The sequence below is a fragment of the Suncus etruscus genome, chromosome 8 (assembly GCF_024139225.1).
Source record: "Suncus etruscus isolate mSunEtr1 chromosome 8, mSunEtr1.pri.cur, whole genome shotgun sequence".
Lineage (NCBI taxonomy): Eukaryota > Metazoa > Chordata > Mammalia > Eulipotyphla > Soricidae > Suncus > Suncus etruscus.
Window position 1 is genome coordinate 78,287,828 of NC_064855.1, and position 21,961 is coordinate 78,309,788.

At 34.9% G+C, this 21,961-nt stretch overlaps 2 protein-coding genes across 2 annotated transcripts in view; both read right to left on the reverse strand.

Annotated features, from left to right (window-relative positions):
* DIAPH3 (diaphanous related formin 3) overlaps positions 1-21,961 on the reverse strand; it is a 552,109-nt gene that overhangs the window by 422,227 nt on the left and 107,921 nt on the right.
* LOC126016172 (40S ribosomal protein S3a-like) lies at positions 17,516-18,076 on the reverse strand. The gene is given in 2 exon segments (XM_049778725.1): positions 17,516-17,653; positions 17,656-18,076. Coding segments are annotated over 2 exon segments (486 nt in total). The 3' UTR covers positions 17,516-17,588.

Genomic DNA, 21,961 nt, shown 5'->3' on the forward strand with positions numbered 1-21,961 from the left:
ACAATTTCATCTTTCATAATAATGGCTGCATTCAACTACACTGAATGATACTTTAAAGGATTGATTTCCCTTTAAGTCTGAAGCAATAGTCTGTGGGATCTAGAAACATTAGTTACATAATATCTAAAGTTTTCAACTTTATGACTTTTTCAAATGCAAACGTCATAAAAAAAACAATGTAGTATAGGGACAAATGAAATATAGGGAACATATAAAATATATCAGTAATATATTGCAATGCGTTGTTTTTGACACAGAGAAAACAAATAAAAACTCAATAACAACCCAAATTAAATTTAAATTCACATCCCCAGTACTACAGAAAAGGCTATATCATTAATCCATTCAACTGAATAAAATACAACATTCAATTGATATTAAGCATCTGGTATTGAATGCTGTCGACAAATCTAAATCTAGATAAAGAAAACCAAGGAAATGATACTTTTCAATACTTTTCACAGCACCACAGAGAAGCCAAAATAGAAACAACTAAGCTGACAAAGTAAATTATAGAAGACCGATGATGGTGAGAAGGAAAGAAAATACCAAGGAAGAATTAAACAAATTTCTTCCAGCAAACATTAATGTATTGTACATTACATAAAATAGAAAGCACCAACAACTGAAAACAGGGACCCAATCCTAAAGCCACACTAGTTTCAAAAGAATCACTCATAGCAATAGTATCAATAACTAGATAGTATCAATTATTAGGTTAACAACATTGATGTTAATGAAGTTCCAGGTGCTTCCAAGTATTGATAGGAACAGTAAACAAGAATAAAAAATGTCTACCTTACATAAAGTTTTATTCTCCATAAAGAATCATGAATAGAATCAACATAAGGGGCTGGAAAGCCATTCAGAAGGCAAAGTATATGCACTGCATGCAGCTGACCCCAGTTCAATTCCAGTACCCTGAACAACCTGAGAAGAGTATCCACTCCTTAGCATGTAGTCAGGAAAATTACACCAGTGTGTGTGACTACAAAACCAAAAAGGATAAAATTTTAAAAATAAAAACAAGCCATTATAGAAGTTAGAGTAATAGTAAAATGGGAAGGCACACTTGCCTTTTCATGAGGCTGACTTAGGTTCAATCAACAGCACCAACGAATACTATGCAAGTAATACAAGATAAATAAAATAAAGCCTCAAAACTACATTGTGTCAAAACAGTGAAACTGAAAAGGTACATATTAGTTCCTTCTATAAGATAAACCTGCCAATCTTCAGGCTAAGATAGAAAAGGAGCACTGTTATTGGCATGGGGGAGATGATCAATACATTATAAATTGCTCAACAAGTACATTTTACTAATAAATACAGGGAGTAACAAAGAGAAACTGAACTTACTGCTGAAAGCAAAATCTTTTGGTGTTGAGACACACCCAGCAGTGCTCTGGGAACCAGAGGTGATGCCAGAGATTGAACAGATCAATTGCATGTAAGTTAAGTACCTTGCTCACTGTACTATGTCCCTAAAAAGAATTCTTTTATGTCCAGGAAGACAACCTGGCATCTACAGGACCCTAGAACCACATGGCATTGAGCCTTGCCAGGAGTGGGGCCAAGAACCCCCAGAGTACTACAATGAAGCCCTTATACAATTTAAGTAAACAATTATTTCAGTCATAATAATTTCTTTAGTTTGAATAATTTTTCACTTAAAGGTCTCTAAGATTTTATTTAAGATTCCTGCCTATAATATCATCTCCTCTTCCCCAAACCCTCACCAGACTTATTCCTAGATATTTAGTGTAATCTTCCAGTCTTATATGAGCCACACATAGTCCCCAATCAATAAATACCTTTTTTTTTAACACTGACCACTTTCAAAACAATCATTAGCAGCACATAATACTTTTCAGGTTTTATGAACACCTACTATGAGCCAGAGAGTGATTGATGGCATGAGAAGTCAAGATGATTCCTAGATTTTTTTGTGGCACCCAAAATGTAGTCCCTTCACTTAAGTGTGAGGGTGGTAGAGAGATACTTGAGAGTCACAAGTTTGATGTTTTTCTTTTCTAGAAAGTAGCATGAACAGAGACCAGAATGAAATAAAGAAGGCACAAAGGAAACTGAAAGAAGGTTACTTCAAGCCAATGAAGAAGCAAATATAAGTTCCAAAGGTAGGTCTGGACTAGACATATTCAAAAAGCATAAAGAGCATCTAAATCCCAGTGGGTATGACAATTATAAAGGGCAAGGACAGACATAATAAATAGAGAAACAACTTCATCCTGGCAGCACTACAACCTAAGTCTCAAATCTGTTTTTCAATAACCCAATCTAAGATTTCTTTTTTTCTTTTTGGTTGTTTTGGGCCACACCCAATAATTCTCAGAGGTTACTCCTAGCTCTGCATTCAAAAATTGCTCCTGGCTTGGGGGACCATATGGGACACCAGGGGATCAAATCACAGTCCGTTCTAGGCCAGCTGCATGCAAGGCAAATGCCCTATCACTGCGCCACTGCTCAGGCCCCAATCTAAGATTATTTTTTTAATTTTTTTAATTTAATTTAAATTTATAATATTTTAATTTAATTTTTAATTTTTTTTTCAGAAAGCTTGTGGAAAAAAAGGAAGAAAAGCAGCGAGAACAGTAGCAAATGAGATCACTTTGACACATAAAGCCTGAAAAGTTGACTATATAACCTTTTAAACGAAATTGGCAGTGACTGTCTCATAAACAATGGTGAAGACTTTAAAAACCACAGAAACTGTAAGACATTGGGACCCAAAGATAGAACAGTACAAGGCATGTGTCTGATCATGTACAGTTCCCAGTATCACATGACCCCAAAGCACTGCTGTGGGGGAAAGAATCATTTACATTATTCTCTTGTGTGGAATATTATAAGTGAAAAGGCACAAAAATAAGAGCAACTAACAGGTTACTGCATAGCCTGATCAAGAGTAAACTATAGTCTGGTATAAATTCTCAAGATTAGATATAAAGATTTGCTCATTATATATGAAAGTCCATTAAAGGTGTGATGCTAGTTTGGATTTGAAGTGTGAACAATAATGTCTGAGCTTTAGGCTAAGTGAATAGTACCTCCTTCACTTTAATGCTCTCACTGTAACCTCCTTAAGAGCAGTTTGGTGGTGTACTGGGCATAAAACTATCAAAAATTCAACAGAGAAAAAAAGAATAAGAGGCTCCTTTGGGGAACTATTCTGTAAAGGAACACAAGTAGAGACAAATGCAAGAAGAGTAACTGTGTGATTTTAGTGGGTTGTGGGAGAAAATATCAAATGTTTACATGCTTGTGGGAATGACTCTGTAAACAAAAAGAGACTAATGATGTCAGTTAATTTCAGTTAGGAAAAGCAGGTGAACAAAAACATAGAAGGTAAGACAGAAGTCTGACATTATACAGCTCAGAAAAATATCACTTTAAGAACGAAAGCAGGTAGACCTAGAAAACAGATTTGGTAGACTACTCGATCTGGTCATTAGGACTTTGAATGTGGCCCTCCTATGTGATTACATTGAAGTGCTTAGTGATAGAAGCAGCTGGGAGAAAGGATAAAGCACTAAAGGGATGAGAAGAACAAAACTGAATGTTTTCAAAAGAAAAAAAGACAAATAATGAGGGGCATGTGGTAGGAACATGTTTTAAGATGACTGTTCACTTCGGAACACTGGTCATTTGGGAAAGGTTAGCAGAGCCTTCTGCTTTCTCACAGAGGCACATCATGCTGAAGAACCAATAGAAAGAAAAAGTTTCCTTTTACCAAGGACCTGGTTAACTCCATGGAGACAAAAGCAGCTGAACTGATGAGTTGTGCAAGAGAAAAAGGGAGTAATATGGATATGGACAAATTTACACTGGTGTGATGGCATGAGGAGCAAAAGGCATGAAAAGAATTAATCAAAGCACCCCATAATTCTAAGAGTTCAGAAAGGTGAAAGGGGATATATATATATATATATATATTAAATAAATACCAACATAAGACACACATTGCTCAAAGAAGAAATTTCCTAAAACATATTTAGAGACATTATTTTACAATTCAAGTTAGTAAGAGGTTGAGATTGGGTGGTAAAAGAAAGATTAGTGGGAGTGATAAAGTTAAGAAAAGGAGACTATTGACTGGATCATCTGTGAGAAAGCTGAAGTTAGTAATGACAATAACAATGGCAAGAGCCAGGAAAAAGCAATAAGCAAAGTAATTAGGCCTGCAACTCCACTACTTACTAACAAGAATGTGCCTGCTTCTCCCTGATTCATCACAATTACTATGCCCTTGCAAAGGCTGGCATTCAATGAATGAGGAGCTAATAAAATGAAACTTATGCATAGTCTGTGAAATAAAATAAGAAAGAAGAGTCAAAAAAAAATCTAAAAGAATAACTGCATACTCAAAGGTAGATTTCAAATCAAAGACATCAGAAATAGACCAGATAATTAGAAAATTAGTTTTCAGCACAATTTCTCCCCTTTTATTGTACTACTATCAAAATACAGGTATAAAAGGAAATTGAGGAAAGAAAATATTATGTTACATGAATAATCAGAACTGTGCCTTTTAAGCATGCTTCTTCTGTTTCTTTCATTATACAAAACTTCAAAGGAAGTAGAAACAGAAGAAAAAAAGAATCTTCGTGTCTGCTTCGCTCCAAATCCATTAGCCAGAAGATGAAAATACTTAGGCAGCCTTATCCCTCATGGTATCAAAATACATTACTGAGATAAGGATATGTTCCTGGCATCACAAAAATTAGAGTATTTATCCTACATAAATTTTAAAGCTTATTTAATCTATTGGTAATTTTCATTCTAAAATAGCAAATAAATTATATATAAGATGACTAGGATGAGATGGAAGGATGAGATGGTAGGGTAGGTTCATGCAGTACCTCATCGTAGTCATTATTAAATGTATTCTGAGATATAAAATATAAAATGAGAGACAGGACCAGAGAGATAAAAAAAATAAATAAAAAAGCAGCTGACCCGGGTTAGATCCCCAGCAGTCCATAAGATTCCCCAAACAATGTCAGGATTCATTTCTAAATGCACTGCCAGGAGTAAGCCCAGAATACAGTAGGATGTAGCCCAAAAACAAACAAAAATTGTTTTATTAATTTTAATAAATAAAAAGTAAAACATTTACTACTTATTCTCATTTGTTTCTCTGGAGAAAAAAAAAAAAAAACCATTTCTTTGACCTGTCTTAAAACAACTACTTTTAAACTGCCTCTGCACATGCTTTTTCAGAGGAGGAGGAGGAGAGGAGGAGGAAGGAGGAGAGGAGGAGGATGAGGAGGAGGAGAAAGAAGAGGATAGCATACAGGTGGTAAGGGCTTACTCCTGGCTCTGTACTCAGGAATCAGAGTTGGCTAGGAAGAAAGGACCACGTATGATGCCAGGGATCAAATCTGGATAGGTCACATGCAAAGCAAGTTCCCTGCCTTCTATACTATCATTCTAGCACCTTTGTGCTTACATTTCTTTTCAGTGCAATCAAAGACTTTATTTAACATATGTCATAATTTAGAATATCAGTTCTAAGACAAATTAACAACACATGGCATTTTTAATTTACCATACAAATAGAATTCCAAACTATAGCACTATCTTAAATTTTTCAAATAATTTAATGATAAAGTCATGAAGACTACCATTTGATGATGACCTAATTATAAAAAGAATGAAGCAAAAATTGCATCCACAAAGTTTATACAAGTTGATGGATGCTGTAACAGCATAATGTCAATGTGGGTCAAGACAAAGATATTTTAGTCAAAATAAAGTGTCTAATAAATAGTAGCTTAGCAAAAATTTGTATAGCTTAGCTGAGACATCACTGAAGATAGAAATGAAGTTCTTAAATATTCTTCATCTCTGTAAATATCTTTGGCTCATTAAATATCACTTTCTATACTGAGAAAAAGGTATTAGGAAATATATAATAAACACATAAAATATGTCAACTTTTTTTTTAAGATCAAGACCCAAAATACATTAGGACTAGAAATACAGCACTCCAAGTATAAAGGGGACTATAAAAATTGGAACCTTAAGTGATCTCTGTATCAACTTAGTTACTAGATCTTCTCAATGACATTTTCTTTGAAATTTTGAATAGGCAAACTGCAGTAACAAAAATTCCATCAGCATTAAATCAAAATAGTATAAAAGTCTAAGTGCTATGGGATAAGAGATTCTTATGAGAAACCACATGCCTAGCTTTATGTCTTTGTTTTTATTTATGTCAATAATTGTAAGTTAATGGCTTGTTTCTCTTTGTATCATAGTTGTAGTTCCTGAATTCTTAGTACCTATTTAGGTGATGAGACATGTAAAGACAAATGAGATGATACCAACTCTGACAACTGAAAAAAGAAAAAAAGAAGTTTGCATTGATGACACTTTAAGAAAACAGCAGCGTCAGCAAGGTATAAAACAAGGATAAGCACAGTTGCTGCCAAGGGAGTAATTATACTCTAAATTACTATCATGTATATTCCTATTAAAATGCATTGCAAAAATTTCCTTGCATTTTCAAATAAATTCTAACATCTATGATGTTACTAATCAACAGAAACACGGCCACAGCATGAATTACTAGCTTTCAGAACATTTACAACCCCAGCTGAACTTCAGTGCCAATAAAACCTGTTATTCACAGATGATAATGCAAATTCACATAGAAACTATGAGCTTCTAAAAGAACCATAAAAAGGTACATTCACCGTCAAAATAAAATTTAGCAGTTTCCTTAGTTACTTATGGTATTTTTCTATAAACATTTAATGAGTACCATTATGCACCAAGAACTCTACCTATAATTTTAGAGATTGCTTTTAGTATACATTAAAAATAGCATCTATTAAATTTAAAATAACAAAGAAATATGACAAAATACAGAAAATCTGCTCCTCTTCCCTTTTCATTTTCTATAATAGCTCTAAAAAGAATCAAAAAATAGATTAGGGGCCAGTGAGGTGGCGCTAGAGGTAAGGTGTCTGCCTTGCAAGCGCTAGCCAAGGAAGGACTGCGGTTCAATCCCCCCGGCATCCCATATGGTCCCCCCAAGCCAGGGGCAATTTCTGAGCACTTAGTCAGGAGTAACCCCTGAGTATCAAATGGGTGTGGCCCCAAAAACCAAAAAAAAAAAAAAAATAGATTAAACTTATCAATTTTAGATATTTATAAATTAACTGAAGAAATAGTGAAGAAATTCAACACACACTTCTTTTTTATCCACTTCCATTCATCCCCCCTCCCCCAGAAAAGCTTTCCTGCATTAGTCCAATGCCTACAATAAGACAATTGACTATGTAAATTATTAGATTTACTTAAGAAAAGAGGATTCAATAGATTAATGCACTACCTAAGTACTTAACCATGTTTACAAACTTATGACTAAAATGAGGTTTTATTTTAGTTTTAAGTCCTGAGTCAGTCAATAGCTATTATTCATCAAGAATAGTAGCTAGGACAGGGCAAAAAATGGTAGGCTCACACTTGGACAACCTGGATCCAATCCCCAGTACCACATATGGTCCCTGAGCCCTTGGGTAGTGATTTCTGATCACAGAGAGGACACAGCCAGCTGTAACCCTGCTAAGAAAAAAAAAATCTTTATTTCTAGCTTGCTGGAAACTAGGGCAGAGAACTTTATAATTCTTTAAGTAATCTATGGCTCATTTATGTATTTATATTGAATGTTCTGGTCTACTCAGGTGATCTTTTCACATCTATGAAGTTTTGATATATTAATGCCAATATTTAAGCATATCTTTTAATTGTTAATAACTGTTATTTTCTAACACAAAAGCAATATCCTGTTTTTAGAATGCAGTACACTTCATTTTGTGTCTGGCTGCTTTGAAGACATTTCCAACTGAGCTCAGGGGCTTATTCCTGGTTTTACTCAGTGATCACATACTGGTAGTGCATGGTGGTGTTGGGGAGGTGCTAATTGGATGTTTGTGATTGAATTCAGATCAGCTACATACAAGGCAAGTGACCTACACAATATACTATATCTCCAGTCTTTAACTAGTTTTGAGCACACATCTTTTTATTTTAAAGTTGAATATTTTAATGATCCACTGGGGGGTGGGGGGGCACGATGGCCACCAAGTAGTGTACAGGGCTAATTTCTGACCATGCACTCATAAATTACAGGAATCAAACCTGGATCAGCCACATGCAAGGCAAGTGCTATCTTTTGGTCCCTTAAAATTGAATGTTTGAGGGCCTGGAGAGATAGCACAGCGGTGTTTGCCTTGCAAGCAGCCGATCCAGGACCAAAAAGGTGGTTGGTTCGAATCCCGGTGTCCCATATGGTCCCCCATGCCTGCCAGGAGCTATTTCTGAGCAGACAGCCAGGAGTAACCCCTGAGCACCGCTGGGTGTGGCCCAAAAACCAAAAAAAAAAAAAATGAATGTTTGAAAGTACATATTGGGGGACACAGGCTTAGACCACACCCCATATTTGGGGGGGTTTCCTGGCTCTGCAACCAAGTATCACTCTAGTAGTTATTAGTGGGGCTCATAGGGGTTTCAGGAATCAAATCCAGGTCACCGTCATGCAAGACAAGAGCTTTACTTGCTGTTTCTTTTGTTTTGTTTCTGTTTGGGGCCTACATACTGCAGTGCTCAGGGCTTACTCTTGGCCCTTTGCTCAGGGAACCTTATGCAGTGTCAGGGAGTGAACCTGTCAGCCATGTGAAAAACAGTGCCCTATACTAACTATTCCAACCCAAACATACTTTTATACATTCATAGGCTATTGAAGTTTCACTTTAAATTTCACTTTAATTTTCTTCTCTAAATTGTTTATTTGTATACAATATACTATCTGTAACTGTAATTTTCTAGAATTTATATATTTCATATAATATCTAATGTGTTAACATAGAAGTATTCATACTATTGATCTTTAAGGTTTAGGTGCCTTTAGAAAAAGAAAAAAGTTTTTCTAAAAACTTTTCATCAATGATTTACAATTTTGTGGAATTTCAGTATAGATTTGTGGAATTCATCAAAGTGTGTATTGGTGTTACCATCTCCACAATAAGATAAATTTTTTAAAAATTCCCTTTCAATGTAAAATATTAAAAGCATGGTAAGAAAACAAATAACTAACGAGATCAGACCTGAGGATTCAGTCTACAGAACTGAACTTATCTGAGGAAGAACGTCTGGGAGAGGCCACTAGGAAAATGGTGGTATGAGGCAGGCACTCTGGCAATGGGTATAGTTTTGGATTGATGTATGCATGAAAATTATAAATAACAGTATTGATTATCACAGTATTTCAATAAATAAAGATGGCAAAAAATAAATAGGGCCCAGAGTGACAGCACAGCAGTAAAACAGTTGGCTTACAAGCAGACTACCCATGTTAGATCCTCAGAGCCACCACTGAGCACAGCAGGGTGTGCCACCACCCCCAAAAGAGAGTGCATTGTGGGGCTGGAGATAGCATGGAGGTAGGGTGTTTTTGCCTTTATGCAGAAGGATCTCAGCATCCCATATGGTCCCTCGAGCCAGCAAGGAGCGATTTCTGAGCGTAGAGCCAGGAGTAACCCTTGAGTGCTGCCGGGTGTCCCCCCCCCCCCAAAAAAAAATAAGAGTGCATTTGGGGGGAATAAAATAAATAAGGTCCTAATAAAACAGATAATATGCATGCCCAAATTTGTTGTAGTATCACTTATAAAAAAACAAGAAATGAAAATGATATATTATTTATTTGTCCATCGATTGATGAATGCATAAGGAAATGCCAGTATATATATGCAACAAAATATTAAACAGCTATTTTTAAAAAATGAAATTCCTCAGATACTGTTTTACAGTTAAAAGTAAAAGAAATTCATCACTAAATCAACCCTCCAAAAAACTACTTGAAGAACTTTAGTAAAGGTTTTGTTAAAAAAAAAAAAAAAAAAAAAAACAAGACAAAAACAAAAACCAGTGATCAAAAACACCACCCACTAGAAAGTAGTAAGAAACATTGGTGCTAGAACATCACATGTCTAAAACTCAACTCCCAAAAATTTTGTAAATCACAGTTAAAAATATTTTAAGCATTTATGTGAGAGAGGGAAAGATAGCATAGTTAACAGGGTGCCAACTGTGCATAGAGCTGACCTGGGTTCAATCCCCAGCATCTTCTATGTATATACCAGTACCCCCAGATTCTGCCAAGAATGATTCCTGAAAACAGAGCAAAAAGTAAGCCCTAAGCACAATCAGGTTTGGCTCCAAAAACAGAAGAATAAAAACATTAATATGAGAGAGAAAAAGAACAATGAGACTATTTTCAAGTTCACCAAGTGTTTCCTTGCTGTCTCCATTAGATTAATTTTAAATCTTCAGATGGTGCAGTTTTCAATTCTAAAATTTATATTTGGTGATTTTTAAATAGAGCTTATTTCACTATTGAGACTTCAGATATTCATGTATTATTAGCATATTTTCTATCCTATCACAAAGTAGTTATAATAAATGTTTGCTACTATTTTGCTCAATTCAACATTTATCTCAAATTAGGGTTGGTTTATACTGATTTTCATTTTTGTTGAGAATGGGTCATGCTGCCCTGATTCTTTAGTTGAGTAATTTTGGATTATATCCCAGATATTTTATATATTCTATTCTGAGTCTCTGGATTCTATTTTATTCTTCTGAAAAAAATGTTTTTTGTTTATTCTCAAATTTTTACTCAATTAGACTCACTGCAAATCTGTCACTTGGATAAAGCTCAAATTCCTGCTCCCTCAATAGGAAGTAGCTTTTTATCCCTCACTGGAAAGTTATACTCTGGTCTGCACATGTATAATTTAGGGGTCACTTAAGATATGAATAGTTTATATATAAAATTTTAATAACCTTTCCACCACTCTTGCTTCCTGGCTCAAATTACAAAAAAAGTTGCTCTCTTTGTCTCAAACTCTTCTATTTGTTTTTGCACTACTACATTTTAATTATAGTTTAGATAGCAGTTACAATAGAGTTAAAGGTTATGGTAATGATGTATGAAGTTATTGGTCTCCATCAACACCAAGTGCCCAAAACCCACCAAGCACTGTCCTGATGTTTTTTATTTTTTAAAAACAATGAAGATGTCATATTTTCTACTGGAGTTTTCATCTCTTTAAAGAACTGAATGTGCACTTTCTGCCTCGAGACAGAATTTTGCAGAGTCCATTCTACACAAATTTCTCTTCTAGTCTTAATCCCATGCAAAATCTGCTCATTGTAGTGCTTGGTTTCATTTTATTTATATATATATATATATATATTGGTACAATATATATATTTTTATATATATACATATATATAAATATATATATATATATATATAGTACCAATTATAGTTATTCTGCAAGAAAGGAATGCAGTAAGAATTTATGTCACCAGAGAAATGGGACATTCAAAATACAAATCCTTATAAAAATAAAGACTGAGGGGGCCGGAGAGATAGCATGGAGGTAAGGCATTTGCCTTTCATGCAGAAGGTCATTGGTTCAAATCCCAGCATCCCATATGATCCCCCGAGCCTGCCAGGAGCAATTTCTGAGCGTGGAGCCAGGAGTAACCCCTGAGCGCTGCCAGTTGTGACCCAAAAACCAAAAAATAAAATAAAATAAAAATAAATAATAAAATAAAATAAAATTAATAAAATAAAATAAAGACTGGGCCAGAGATATAGTACAGGAGTTAAGTAAGGTACATGGATTTGAGTGTGGCTGCTTTAGTCAACCCTGTTGACTGGCACCACTCTTCATATACTAAGCACCACTAGGGGTCACTACTGAGAAGAAAGCCAGGAACAGCCCTTGAGCGAACACATTCCCCAAAACTGAACATAGACTACAAGACGTTAGCTCTTATTATCCTCCCATATAACATCTTATGTCATTCTACATTTGCTCCAAAGTCACTAAACAGGCTTTCCAGGCACAGTAGCCTAGATACCACCTCAATACCACAAGGTGAGACCTTAATGGCTCTGTCACCACAAAACTGAGAGAAGCCCCACATTCTTGGGCACTAACTCAGAGTTCCTCCAACCAAAAAAAGTCCAAATACAGGACAGGGACAGCTAAATAAATGAACATGATTAATTAGCTGTATAACTCACCAAACTCTAATAGTTCACAGAAGGATAAAGATTTGACACATCTGGAATGGCATAAAGAAATAAATCTGGCTCTCTTAAGTCTTCAATTCAGGGATCTTAACATACCCCTGCTGGCTTCTTGGTTTTGTTAAAAGGGAAAATAGGGGCAGGTATGATAGTATAGCAGGCAGGACATTTGTATAGTATAGCAGCCAGCCTGGGCTTTATCCCCAGTATCCCATATGGTCCCCTGTGTCCTCCAGTAGTGATTCCTGAGAACAGGAGCTGGGTATGGCCCCCAAAACATACATACATACATACATACATACATACATACATACATACATACATACACACACACACACACACACACACACACACACACACACACACACACACACACACACAAACAGAAAAACAAAATTAGGTATTTACCAAAAATGGGAGAACGGGAGACTGGAGAGAAGCAAAACAACAGTTGGTACAGTCTTTAATATAAAGCAATTTATTTTTCAATCTTTCCATATAATTGCACAATTATCCCCCATCATTCTGAAACTACTACAATTTCAATAGAAGTCTACATATTTTCAATTTTTTCTTAATTTATGTTAGAAACCAATGTGTCCATATTACATAAAACTGCTAACCTAAAAATCTAATCTGTAAAGAATGAAAAAATACATAATAGTATAAAATGCTCTTTCCAGGTTATGCTTCCTATAAATAACAAGACAGGTAAATGTCACCAAAAAAATACAGTAGATGGAAGAGACACCCCACAATATCTTCAATCAGAACTGCTTCCCTAATCTTAGGATTTGGGCCTCTGGTTTTCTCAATGTCAAAATTTTTAAGTACTATAAATAAGAAAAGATATAGAACTAAAATATAATTTGACAATACCTCAACTATTTAATTTTTATCACAATATGCATTTGTTTCTCCCCCTTTTTAATTGGCAGATTTTGAAGCTATATAGGTCATAGAAAAAAAGAGAAGGATCAATGGTGAGTGGTGTAGAAGAGAATGGGACTCAAAATGATAAAAGGTGAAGGAACTTAAGTCAAACAAAACAGGTTTAATTATTCATTTATTTCATCCTCCTTGTAATTAAGTATACAGGTGTAAAAAGGCTAAACCCTTTTCATTTAGTAGCAGGATTCCAGGTATTGAATCGAAAGAAGATACTGTATAAACTTCCTATTAAATTAGAATGTTTGAGATAATAAATCTCAATTCTACTGAATAAATGCAAAGTTCCTGTTAAGAACATCAACAGGGGCCGGGAAGGTGGCGGTAGAGGTAAGGTGTCTGCCCCACAAGCGCTAGCGTAGGACAGACCGTGGTTCGATCCCCCGGTGTCCCATATGGTCCCCCCAAGCCAGAGGTGATTTCTGAGTGCATAGCCAGGAGTAAACCCTGAGCGTCAAACGGGTGTGACCCAAAAAAAAAAAAAAAAAAAAAAAAGAACATCAACAAATATTATGTTTAAAAACATTCAGAGACCCAGCTTAATAATTTTTATTTTAGCTCAAACTTTCCTGATTGATGTACTAAATCTAGCTATCTAACACATCACTTAATAAATAACCCAGCAATTATCTATTATGTGTCACCAACCGTTAAGGTGAATACTGAAACTCAAAAGTAGATAAGAAAAAATTGACCTGAGGAAGTGCTCAGAGTTAGTAAGAACATACAAAGATATAGAAGAAAGTAGGAAACCTTTACTCCTTCTCACTGAAAAGGTATAATACCCCAACCATTCCCGATGTAATTAGGGAAGGCTTCCTAGTTGAGATATTTTCTCAAAGATGAGGAGTGAAAGACCAATAACAAAAATAATCTCCGTGTGTGTTAGTACATTTAAGAACAATAGGGTTACATTATAAGAATCAAAACATGAAATGTTCTATCTCTTACCAAACAAATTATACTGAAGCCCAAAAAGGCCACTTAAGACTTGGGGGGAAAAAATACAAAATGTTGTATGTCAGAAAAATATTCAGGCAACAGTAAGGAAGGCACGCAACAAAAGTGTTTTTTTTTTAAGATTTAACAGATAAGACTAGAAATTAGGGGGGAAAAAGTAATTTGTCTTCTTAGTTTTAATATAACCTTTATAAATAGTATCCAGAAGAATCAGCAGGGGGGAAAAATCACTAAAGTTGGTTATAAAAGTGTGAGCATCTCAAGAGAAAGAAACCTAACATGTTCTATCTATCTCCAAGACATCAAAGATATTAAAGAATTGTTTTCTCTGATCTACCATCCCTGACATGTCACCAATCTTCAGAACACATATTTATGAAATCCTCTACTAAAATGCAGGCTACACTAAAATAAGAATTTGTTCAAATTTATGCTTCAAAATATAGTCCTAGTAAATACAATGATTAAGCAGGCGGCATGAACTTCAGGTTATTATGCTAAGTAAAAATGCAATTGAAAAGATTAGATGATTTTACAATTATGTGAACTCTTAAGTAACTAAAGCAAGACAGCTGGCAAAATATAACAATTCATTCCTAGGCTCAGAGAGAAATATGTGGCTACTAAGGAAAGGGAAGGGAAGAAGGACAAGTGGCTATAAAGGTGGCATGGATGTAGCACTAGAACTTTGGTTGTGGGTAACTAATAGAGGTTTAAAGCTATAATCTTAAAATCTATAGTACTGACCAGTAATAAAACAATACAGTGCCTCATACATCGCAATACTTGTTGAAAAGAAAATAATGAATTAATAATCAAATGAAAAATTAAGCATTTCAACTGATCTATCATATTATTTATTTATAAGTGGAAATCAAGATATTTCCTTTATATACCTGTCACATGCTTTTCTTTTTTTTAATTTTTTGTGGGGCAAAATGTTTTTTCATTATTTTTTTCATCCTTCAATTTGATCTTAAAAGTTCCAGAGAATTTATAAACAGTTTTATCTTCCCAGCCCTTCTCACTTTAAGAACAAGATTCAACAGAAGGGAAAAGGCCACTCATCACCTCAAAAAGGATTGTTCAAAAATAAAAAAAATTCCAACATGGGGAAGGGCAGTACAACATTCTTCTTTGTCAATAGAACAATAGAACATCAAGGAGAAAAATACACAGTCTTGGAAAAATGCTATTCATTAATCTGAAAGATTTCACAATCATTGATACACATGATAATTTACAGAAAGTTATATATTCTTTATAAACTGTGATTAAATATAGAATTTAACTTTTTTAATAAAATATCCCTTAAACGAAGCCAGAGTAATAGCCCAGCAATAGAGTGTTTGCCTTGCATGCGGCTGACCCAGGACAGACCTAAATTGAATCCCCGGAAGTCCCATATGGTTCCCCAAGCCAGGAGAGATTTCAGAGTTCGTACACAGTCACTGGTTGTGGCCCCAAAACAAAACAAAACAAACAAATAAAAAAACAACAAAAATATCCCTTAAAAGCTAAGAAAATTCTATATGATAAAATTGTTTCTAAAAATTTACACTAATACCATTTCTATTCACTGATGTGTATTGTAAGCATCAAGTTCCCCAAGCCAGGAGAGATTTCAGAGTTCGTACACAGTCACTGGTTGTGGCCCCAAAACAAAACAAAACAAACAAATAAAAAAACAACAAAAATATCCCTTAAAAGCTAAGAAAATTCTATATGATAAAATTGTTTCTAAAAATTTACACTAATACCATTTCTATTCACTGATGTGTATTGTAAGCATCAAGCCACTTCTTGTTTGTGTGTGTGTGTGTGTGTGTGTGTGTGTGTGTGTGTGTGTGTGTGTGTGTGTGTGGTTTTTTTTTGTTTGTTTGTTTGTTTTGTGGTTTTTGGGTCACACCCGGCAGTGCTCAGGGGTTATTCCTGGCTCCAGGCTCAGAAATTGCTCCTGGCAGGCACAGGGGACCAATATGGGACACCGGGATTTGAACCGATGACCTCCTGCATGAAAGGCAAAACGCCTTACCTCCATGCTATCTCTCCGGCCCCATTAAGCCACTTCTTAAGTATAATATTAAACTAGATGAAATTAATAATTCCAAATATTAAAGAAATCGAGCAATTCAAACTTCAAATTTTTCTAATAGTGTATACACTATGCAATATTTTAAATGAAATAAAAGCACACACATTATTGTATGCCATTCTGACAATGCCCAATAAATTAATTCACAATCAAATGATGGTTTGTGTGATTCATTTTCTATTTTTTTACAGTTACTATCTTATGAGTCATGATTCATATACAGTGGTGTTATTATATTCCTCTCAGGAAAAATAAAAATAAAGTATTGGTAGTATTTGCTAATCTACATGTTATAAATACTTGCAGATGGCCAATTATAAGCAACCAAGGCAATGTCATAGAATATGAAAAAGAAATTGGCTCTAGAAACCACTGAAAAATGCATTATACTGAACTAATGTGTGTTTGGCACCCTCTGTAGTTATAAGTCATCAATTTATTCATCAATAACTTATAGTGCATATGCTACAGCGCCAGGATAAGGATGCAACATGATGAAATTACACAAATTCAACCTTCAATGAATCAGTTACTGGGAAAATAAGAATGATACAGCCATGAGATTTGCCTAAAATCTAAGGTATTTCTTTTATATTTCTTTGACTTTCAGTTAGCAACTTGAGATTGATCAAACAATTTTATTTCATCCTTACCTCAAAATTATCTAAAGATAACCTAAATGTATCAAATGTGACAAGTAAAAGAGATCTATCCTAAAATGAGTTATATAGCTATAATATGTAATAAGTAGCCTAAATTGCCATCTTAATAATTTTTTGTCCAAAATCTAGTTCAGTCCATTTATATCATTTAATACATTTATTCAACCAATAGTTATTGCAGTATTCTTAGACCTGACAAGCAATAGTTATTGCAGTATTCTTAGACCTGAAATGTGTGTGTACATACACAGAGATATTACAAATAGATCTTAGGCCTGAAAATAGTACAATGGATGGGGTGCCTGCCATGCACAGATGATCATGGTTCAATCCCCCATACCAAATACCTAAGTCCCATGGGAGTGAACCTTGAGCAGTCAGGACTAAGCCCTGAGCACAACTGGCTGTCCAACCGCACCCCAGTAGTAAATCAAAAGAAAATATATAGTCTTCATATTTCTTTACTCAATGTTTAACTGAAATAACTAAATGCTAGATATAGATAGCAGAACCCTTGTTGGAGGAAACAAGAGCATTATTAATATTATATTATGAACTCAACTTTATCTCCTCGGTATACTATTTGCTACCTTCAATCTGTGTCTGATGTTTAGGATTTTAAATGTTAACATCTTCATTTTGAGCAGTGAAATGATATATATAACTATAAAGCAGTATTGTCATTTTTATAAGCTTTCTAAGCACTTTTAATTCAGCTTTTTTAATTTGTGCTCTTTTTTTAACACCACAAATAAAACCTTTTTATTTGATACCAATGGAAGCCTGAATTTTAAACAGATTTTTGCAATGGTGGTTCATATCCATCAACTCTTTCAACTTTAGCACCTGTCTCTCATCAGTAGCTTTTCCAGAGCTGCTACCTTCACCACGAAGCTTCCTAAGTTTCCCCAACTCACACTTCGGCTTCTTCAGCATTTTTACTTTTCTAACAAAGACATCATGGAGTGGGTAAATAGATTGGCAAGCTTTTTCTACATCTTTCCCAATACTATCTGGAATCAATTTATTGACCACCTCTTTTAAGTCATTTGTTTGCAACTCTCGAGTTATGATTTCCATCATTTTATTCTGAATCTGGCGAACTTGCTGATGCTGGGCATAAGAGGTCTTCCGTATCTTATTGTTACGCTTCTTAGTGAAGCCAACACAGAACAGATGAAGCAAATAATCATCTGTAGTCTTGACATCAACATGAGCTTCAATCATGGTCTGCCATTTTTTGACCATGGAGCACATTTTGTCACAAGTGAGGTCCATGCCTAACTGTGCTCACCACTATTTGTGATATTGTGAGCCGGTCCTTCTGGTCCTCATCTCTGTTGTTTCTGGGCATTATTACAAAAATGTCCTTAATTTTTCTTAACACTCATAGATGAGTAAGACTATTATGTGTCTATCTCTCTCCTCTGACTTATTTCATTCAGCATAATAAATTCCAAGTACATCCATGTATAGAAAAATTTTATGACTTCATCTCTCCTGACAGTTGCATGATATTCCATTATGTATAGATACCACAGTTTCTTTAGCCATTCATCTGTTGAAGGGCATCTTGGTTGTTTCCAATGTCTGGCTATTCTAAATAGTGCTACAATGAGTATAGGTGTAAGGAAGGGATTTTTGAATTGTATATTTGTGTTCCTAGGGTATATCCCTAGGAGTGGTATAACTGGGTCATATGGGAACTCAATTCCCAGTATTTTGAGGAATCTCAATACTGTTTTCCATAAAGGCTGCACTGGATAGCATTCCCACCAGCAGTGAATAAAAGTTCCTTTCTCTCCACATCCCTGTCAACATTAATTGTTCTTTTGTGATGTGTGCCAGTCTCTGTGGCGTGAGATGGTACCTCATTGTTGCTCTGATTTGCATCGCCCTGATGATTAGTGATGTGGAGCATTTTTTCATGTGTCTTTTGCCCATCTGTATTTCTTCTTTGAGGAAGTGTCTGTTCTTTTCTTCTCCCCATTTTTGATGGAGTTAGATTTTTTTTTTTCTTTTTAAGTTCTGTCAGTGCCTTGTATATTTTGGAGATTAGCCTCTTATCTGGTGGGACTATCTGATGGTGTATAGTTTCTCCCATTCTGTGGATGGCTTTTGTATCCTAGGCACTATTTCCTTTGAGATGCAGAAGCTTCTCAGCTTAATATAATCCCATCAGTTTATCTGCTTCCACTTGTTTGGAGAGTGCTGTTTCCTCCTTGAAGATGCCTTTAGTCTCAATGTCATGAAGTGTTTTACCTAAGTGTTGTTCTATATACCTTATGGTTTCAGGCCTGATATCAAGGTCTTTGATCCATTTGGATTTGGTCTTTGTGCGTGGTGTTAGATGGGGGTCTGAATTCTTACCTAAATATAATTTAAGAATCAGAATCCTGCATTCTTTAATTTACTGCATTACTTTACATTTTCCTATTGCAAATGGGTCTTCAACATAGCTCTCGGATAGCTTTATCCATATTCCATTCCTGTAGTGGCTGTTCAAAACTAATGAGCTATTTTCCTAACTCTATCTATTCATGCCATATAACTTTACCCCTTGCTAAGAATAGTGAAACTATGGTCCCCTGAGTCTACCAGGAGTGATTTCTGAGCATAAAGCCAGGAGTAACCCCTGAGCGCTGCCAGGCGTGACCCAAAAAAAAAAAAAAAAAAAAAAGAATAATGACACTAGAAAGAATGAATGCAGTCAATTTCCCTCATTCACCACCCCAAACAGTTTTCTATCATTACTTGATCTTCCTATTCAACAAACATATGTGCTTCCTACTATTTAGTATTTTACTAATCCCAGCAACTATTACCTTTTCTCATTGCAGAGATCCTGTGCCTTTCAATAAGAATCATCCTCTTATCTAAACTTCTGCTTCTTCTCAAGTTAGTAATGCATTTACTACAATTGCTATTATTACCAAAGCTCTGAGAATTGTGGTGTATATTGACTATCCATCCTTCCTTACAACATATTCACCTCCTAATCCTTCATAGATTTCATTACATCTTCCATCAACCCAATCCTGGTGTTTCTTTCACAAATGACCAGCAAGATATTCCTCAGCTATTTCTTTTGTCAGTGTCTGTCAGCTAATCTTTATAAAGTAAAAAAAAAAAAAAAAAAAAAACTGTTGTAATTTTCCATTTGAACTCAACTCTCCCTAAAGACTCCCTTCGAATTCTTCTCTATAACTATAAATAGATGTGGTAGAGATATAGATCCTCAGAACCCACTGAGTTTCTCCTGTATGCAAACAGACTTCTCTCTTTTTACCCAATGAATGATCATAGAAGTTTAACTACATTTTTATTACAATAACCATGAAAACCAATCTCTGGAACGCCATGATTCATTTCATGAAGTGTTAGGAAACAGTATTTTTTCTCCATAAAAGCATATTCTTTATAGTTAACTTCTGTAAGTACAAATATTAGTTTTCCTTGCAGTCTGGAAAGATAGTACAGATAGTATAGTTGGAAAACTTGGGACAATAGTGGAGGGAATCTTACACTGGTGGTGGGATTGATGCTGGAACATTGAATGCCAGAAATAACTATTGTGAGCAACTCTGTAAATCATGGCATTTCAAATAAATAAGTTTTTTTAATATATGAAAACATATGAAAATTAAAGTTGACTTAAAATAATGCACCTTTTATTAGCACCATTCAATGTTTTACTAATATATGTGCCAGCTACCATCTAATTTCATTGCCAAATTTCATTAACCTTTCACAACCACCTTTCCATATGATAGTCTCAACATCACTTTCTAAAATTAAAAAAAGTGACCAAAAGAATTACCAAAAGCAATCTTATCTCTAAGGAAGAATTTAGGGTTTTCATTTTCTTTTTTGGTTTTTAGATATTTTCTACAGTAATTATAGTAAGATGAAGACATCAAGCTTTCCTCTAAATGTCTTTTAAAGTAGGGATCATAATGATTAGTTATTTCCCAGCAAAGGAATCAAAGAATCTGCAAAAATGGGAAGTAACATACATGTTTTCAAATCTAATTCCCTATTTTTATATTAATATTAAATAAATTCCAAGGCAGACAAAATGTCACATGAAACTTTTTTTTTTTTTTTTTGGTCTTTTGGGCCAACCCCTGCAATGCTCAAGGTTTATACGCCATATGTATAAGTGCTCAAGATTCACTCCTGATGGTGCTCAAGGAAGTATATGCAGAGTCAGGGATCAAACCAGGTGGAGACTTCCCAAAAAAAGCACCTTCTCAACCCTAAATAAAAATGCATTTTATATATACATATATATATATATATATACATATATATATATATATATATATATTAAGTGAAGTAATTTATTTTTACTGTGTGCTTAATCTCTAAAGTTCCACTCATTTTTCACTGCGGTATTTACGCCATCCAGCACTGTCAAACATAGGTAAATGCTTACTAAACACTAGCTGCAATGATCACAAACTGAACATTTAAATTATTTGGATTTACCAGATGTTTCAAAACTTAAGTTCTGCAAATAAAAGCAATTATTGGGTGCCAATTTACCACAAGAATGTAAAATCAATCTGTGCTATTCCAAGTTCCATTCAAAGCTTTGCAAAACAGCACACTATTAGCTCTGCTGATTTGTTTTTATTTTTCTATTACAAATGTGGTTCATGTTATCAGGCCATCTGCACCATGGCAAGATGACTTGGTAAACAAGGAAGAAGGGATTCTGTTAGGAGCAACATCAGATTTTGTTCTACTAAGAAGATATTACTTTCAAACAGGCATTTTCTAATAGAAATGCTGAAAACTTGGATAAGAAAAGCCACAGAAGAACAGCCTGTTACACTATATAGGTTGCCAACCTAGAGGCTGAGAAGAGAGCAAGGATCTAAGCACTAAACTACAACACAGTCTATTGCATTCCCATCCCTGGAGCAGAGACAGGTACTTGTCCAGTTCTTTGTCATGTGATTAGGGTAAGAAAAGATATATGGGTATATCTTTATGTAACTATATATCTTCTAATCTCATTATCCATTTTGTTCCTATTTAACTGTGCAGTCCTTTAAGTACCAGAGACTTGATTCATTTATCCTCCCAGTTTCTTGAGCATAAGAATGGATTACTATAGCCTAAAATCAAGAAGCAGACACAAAAGCTCAATGTTCA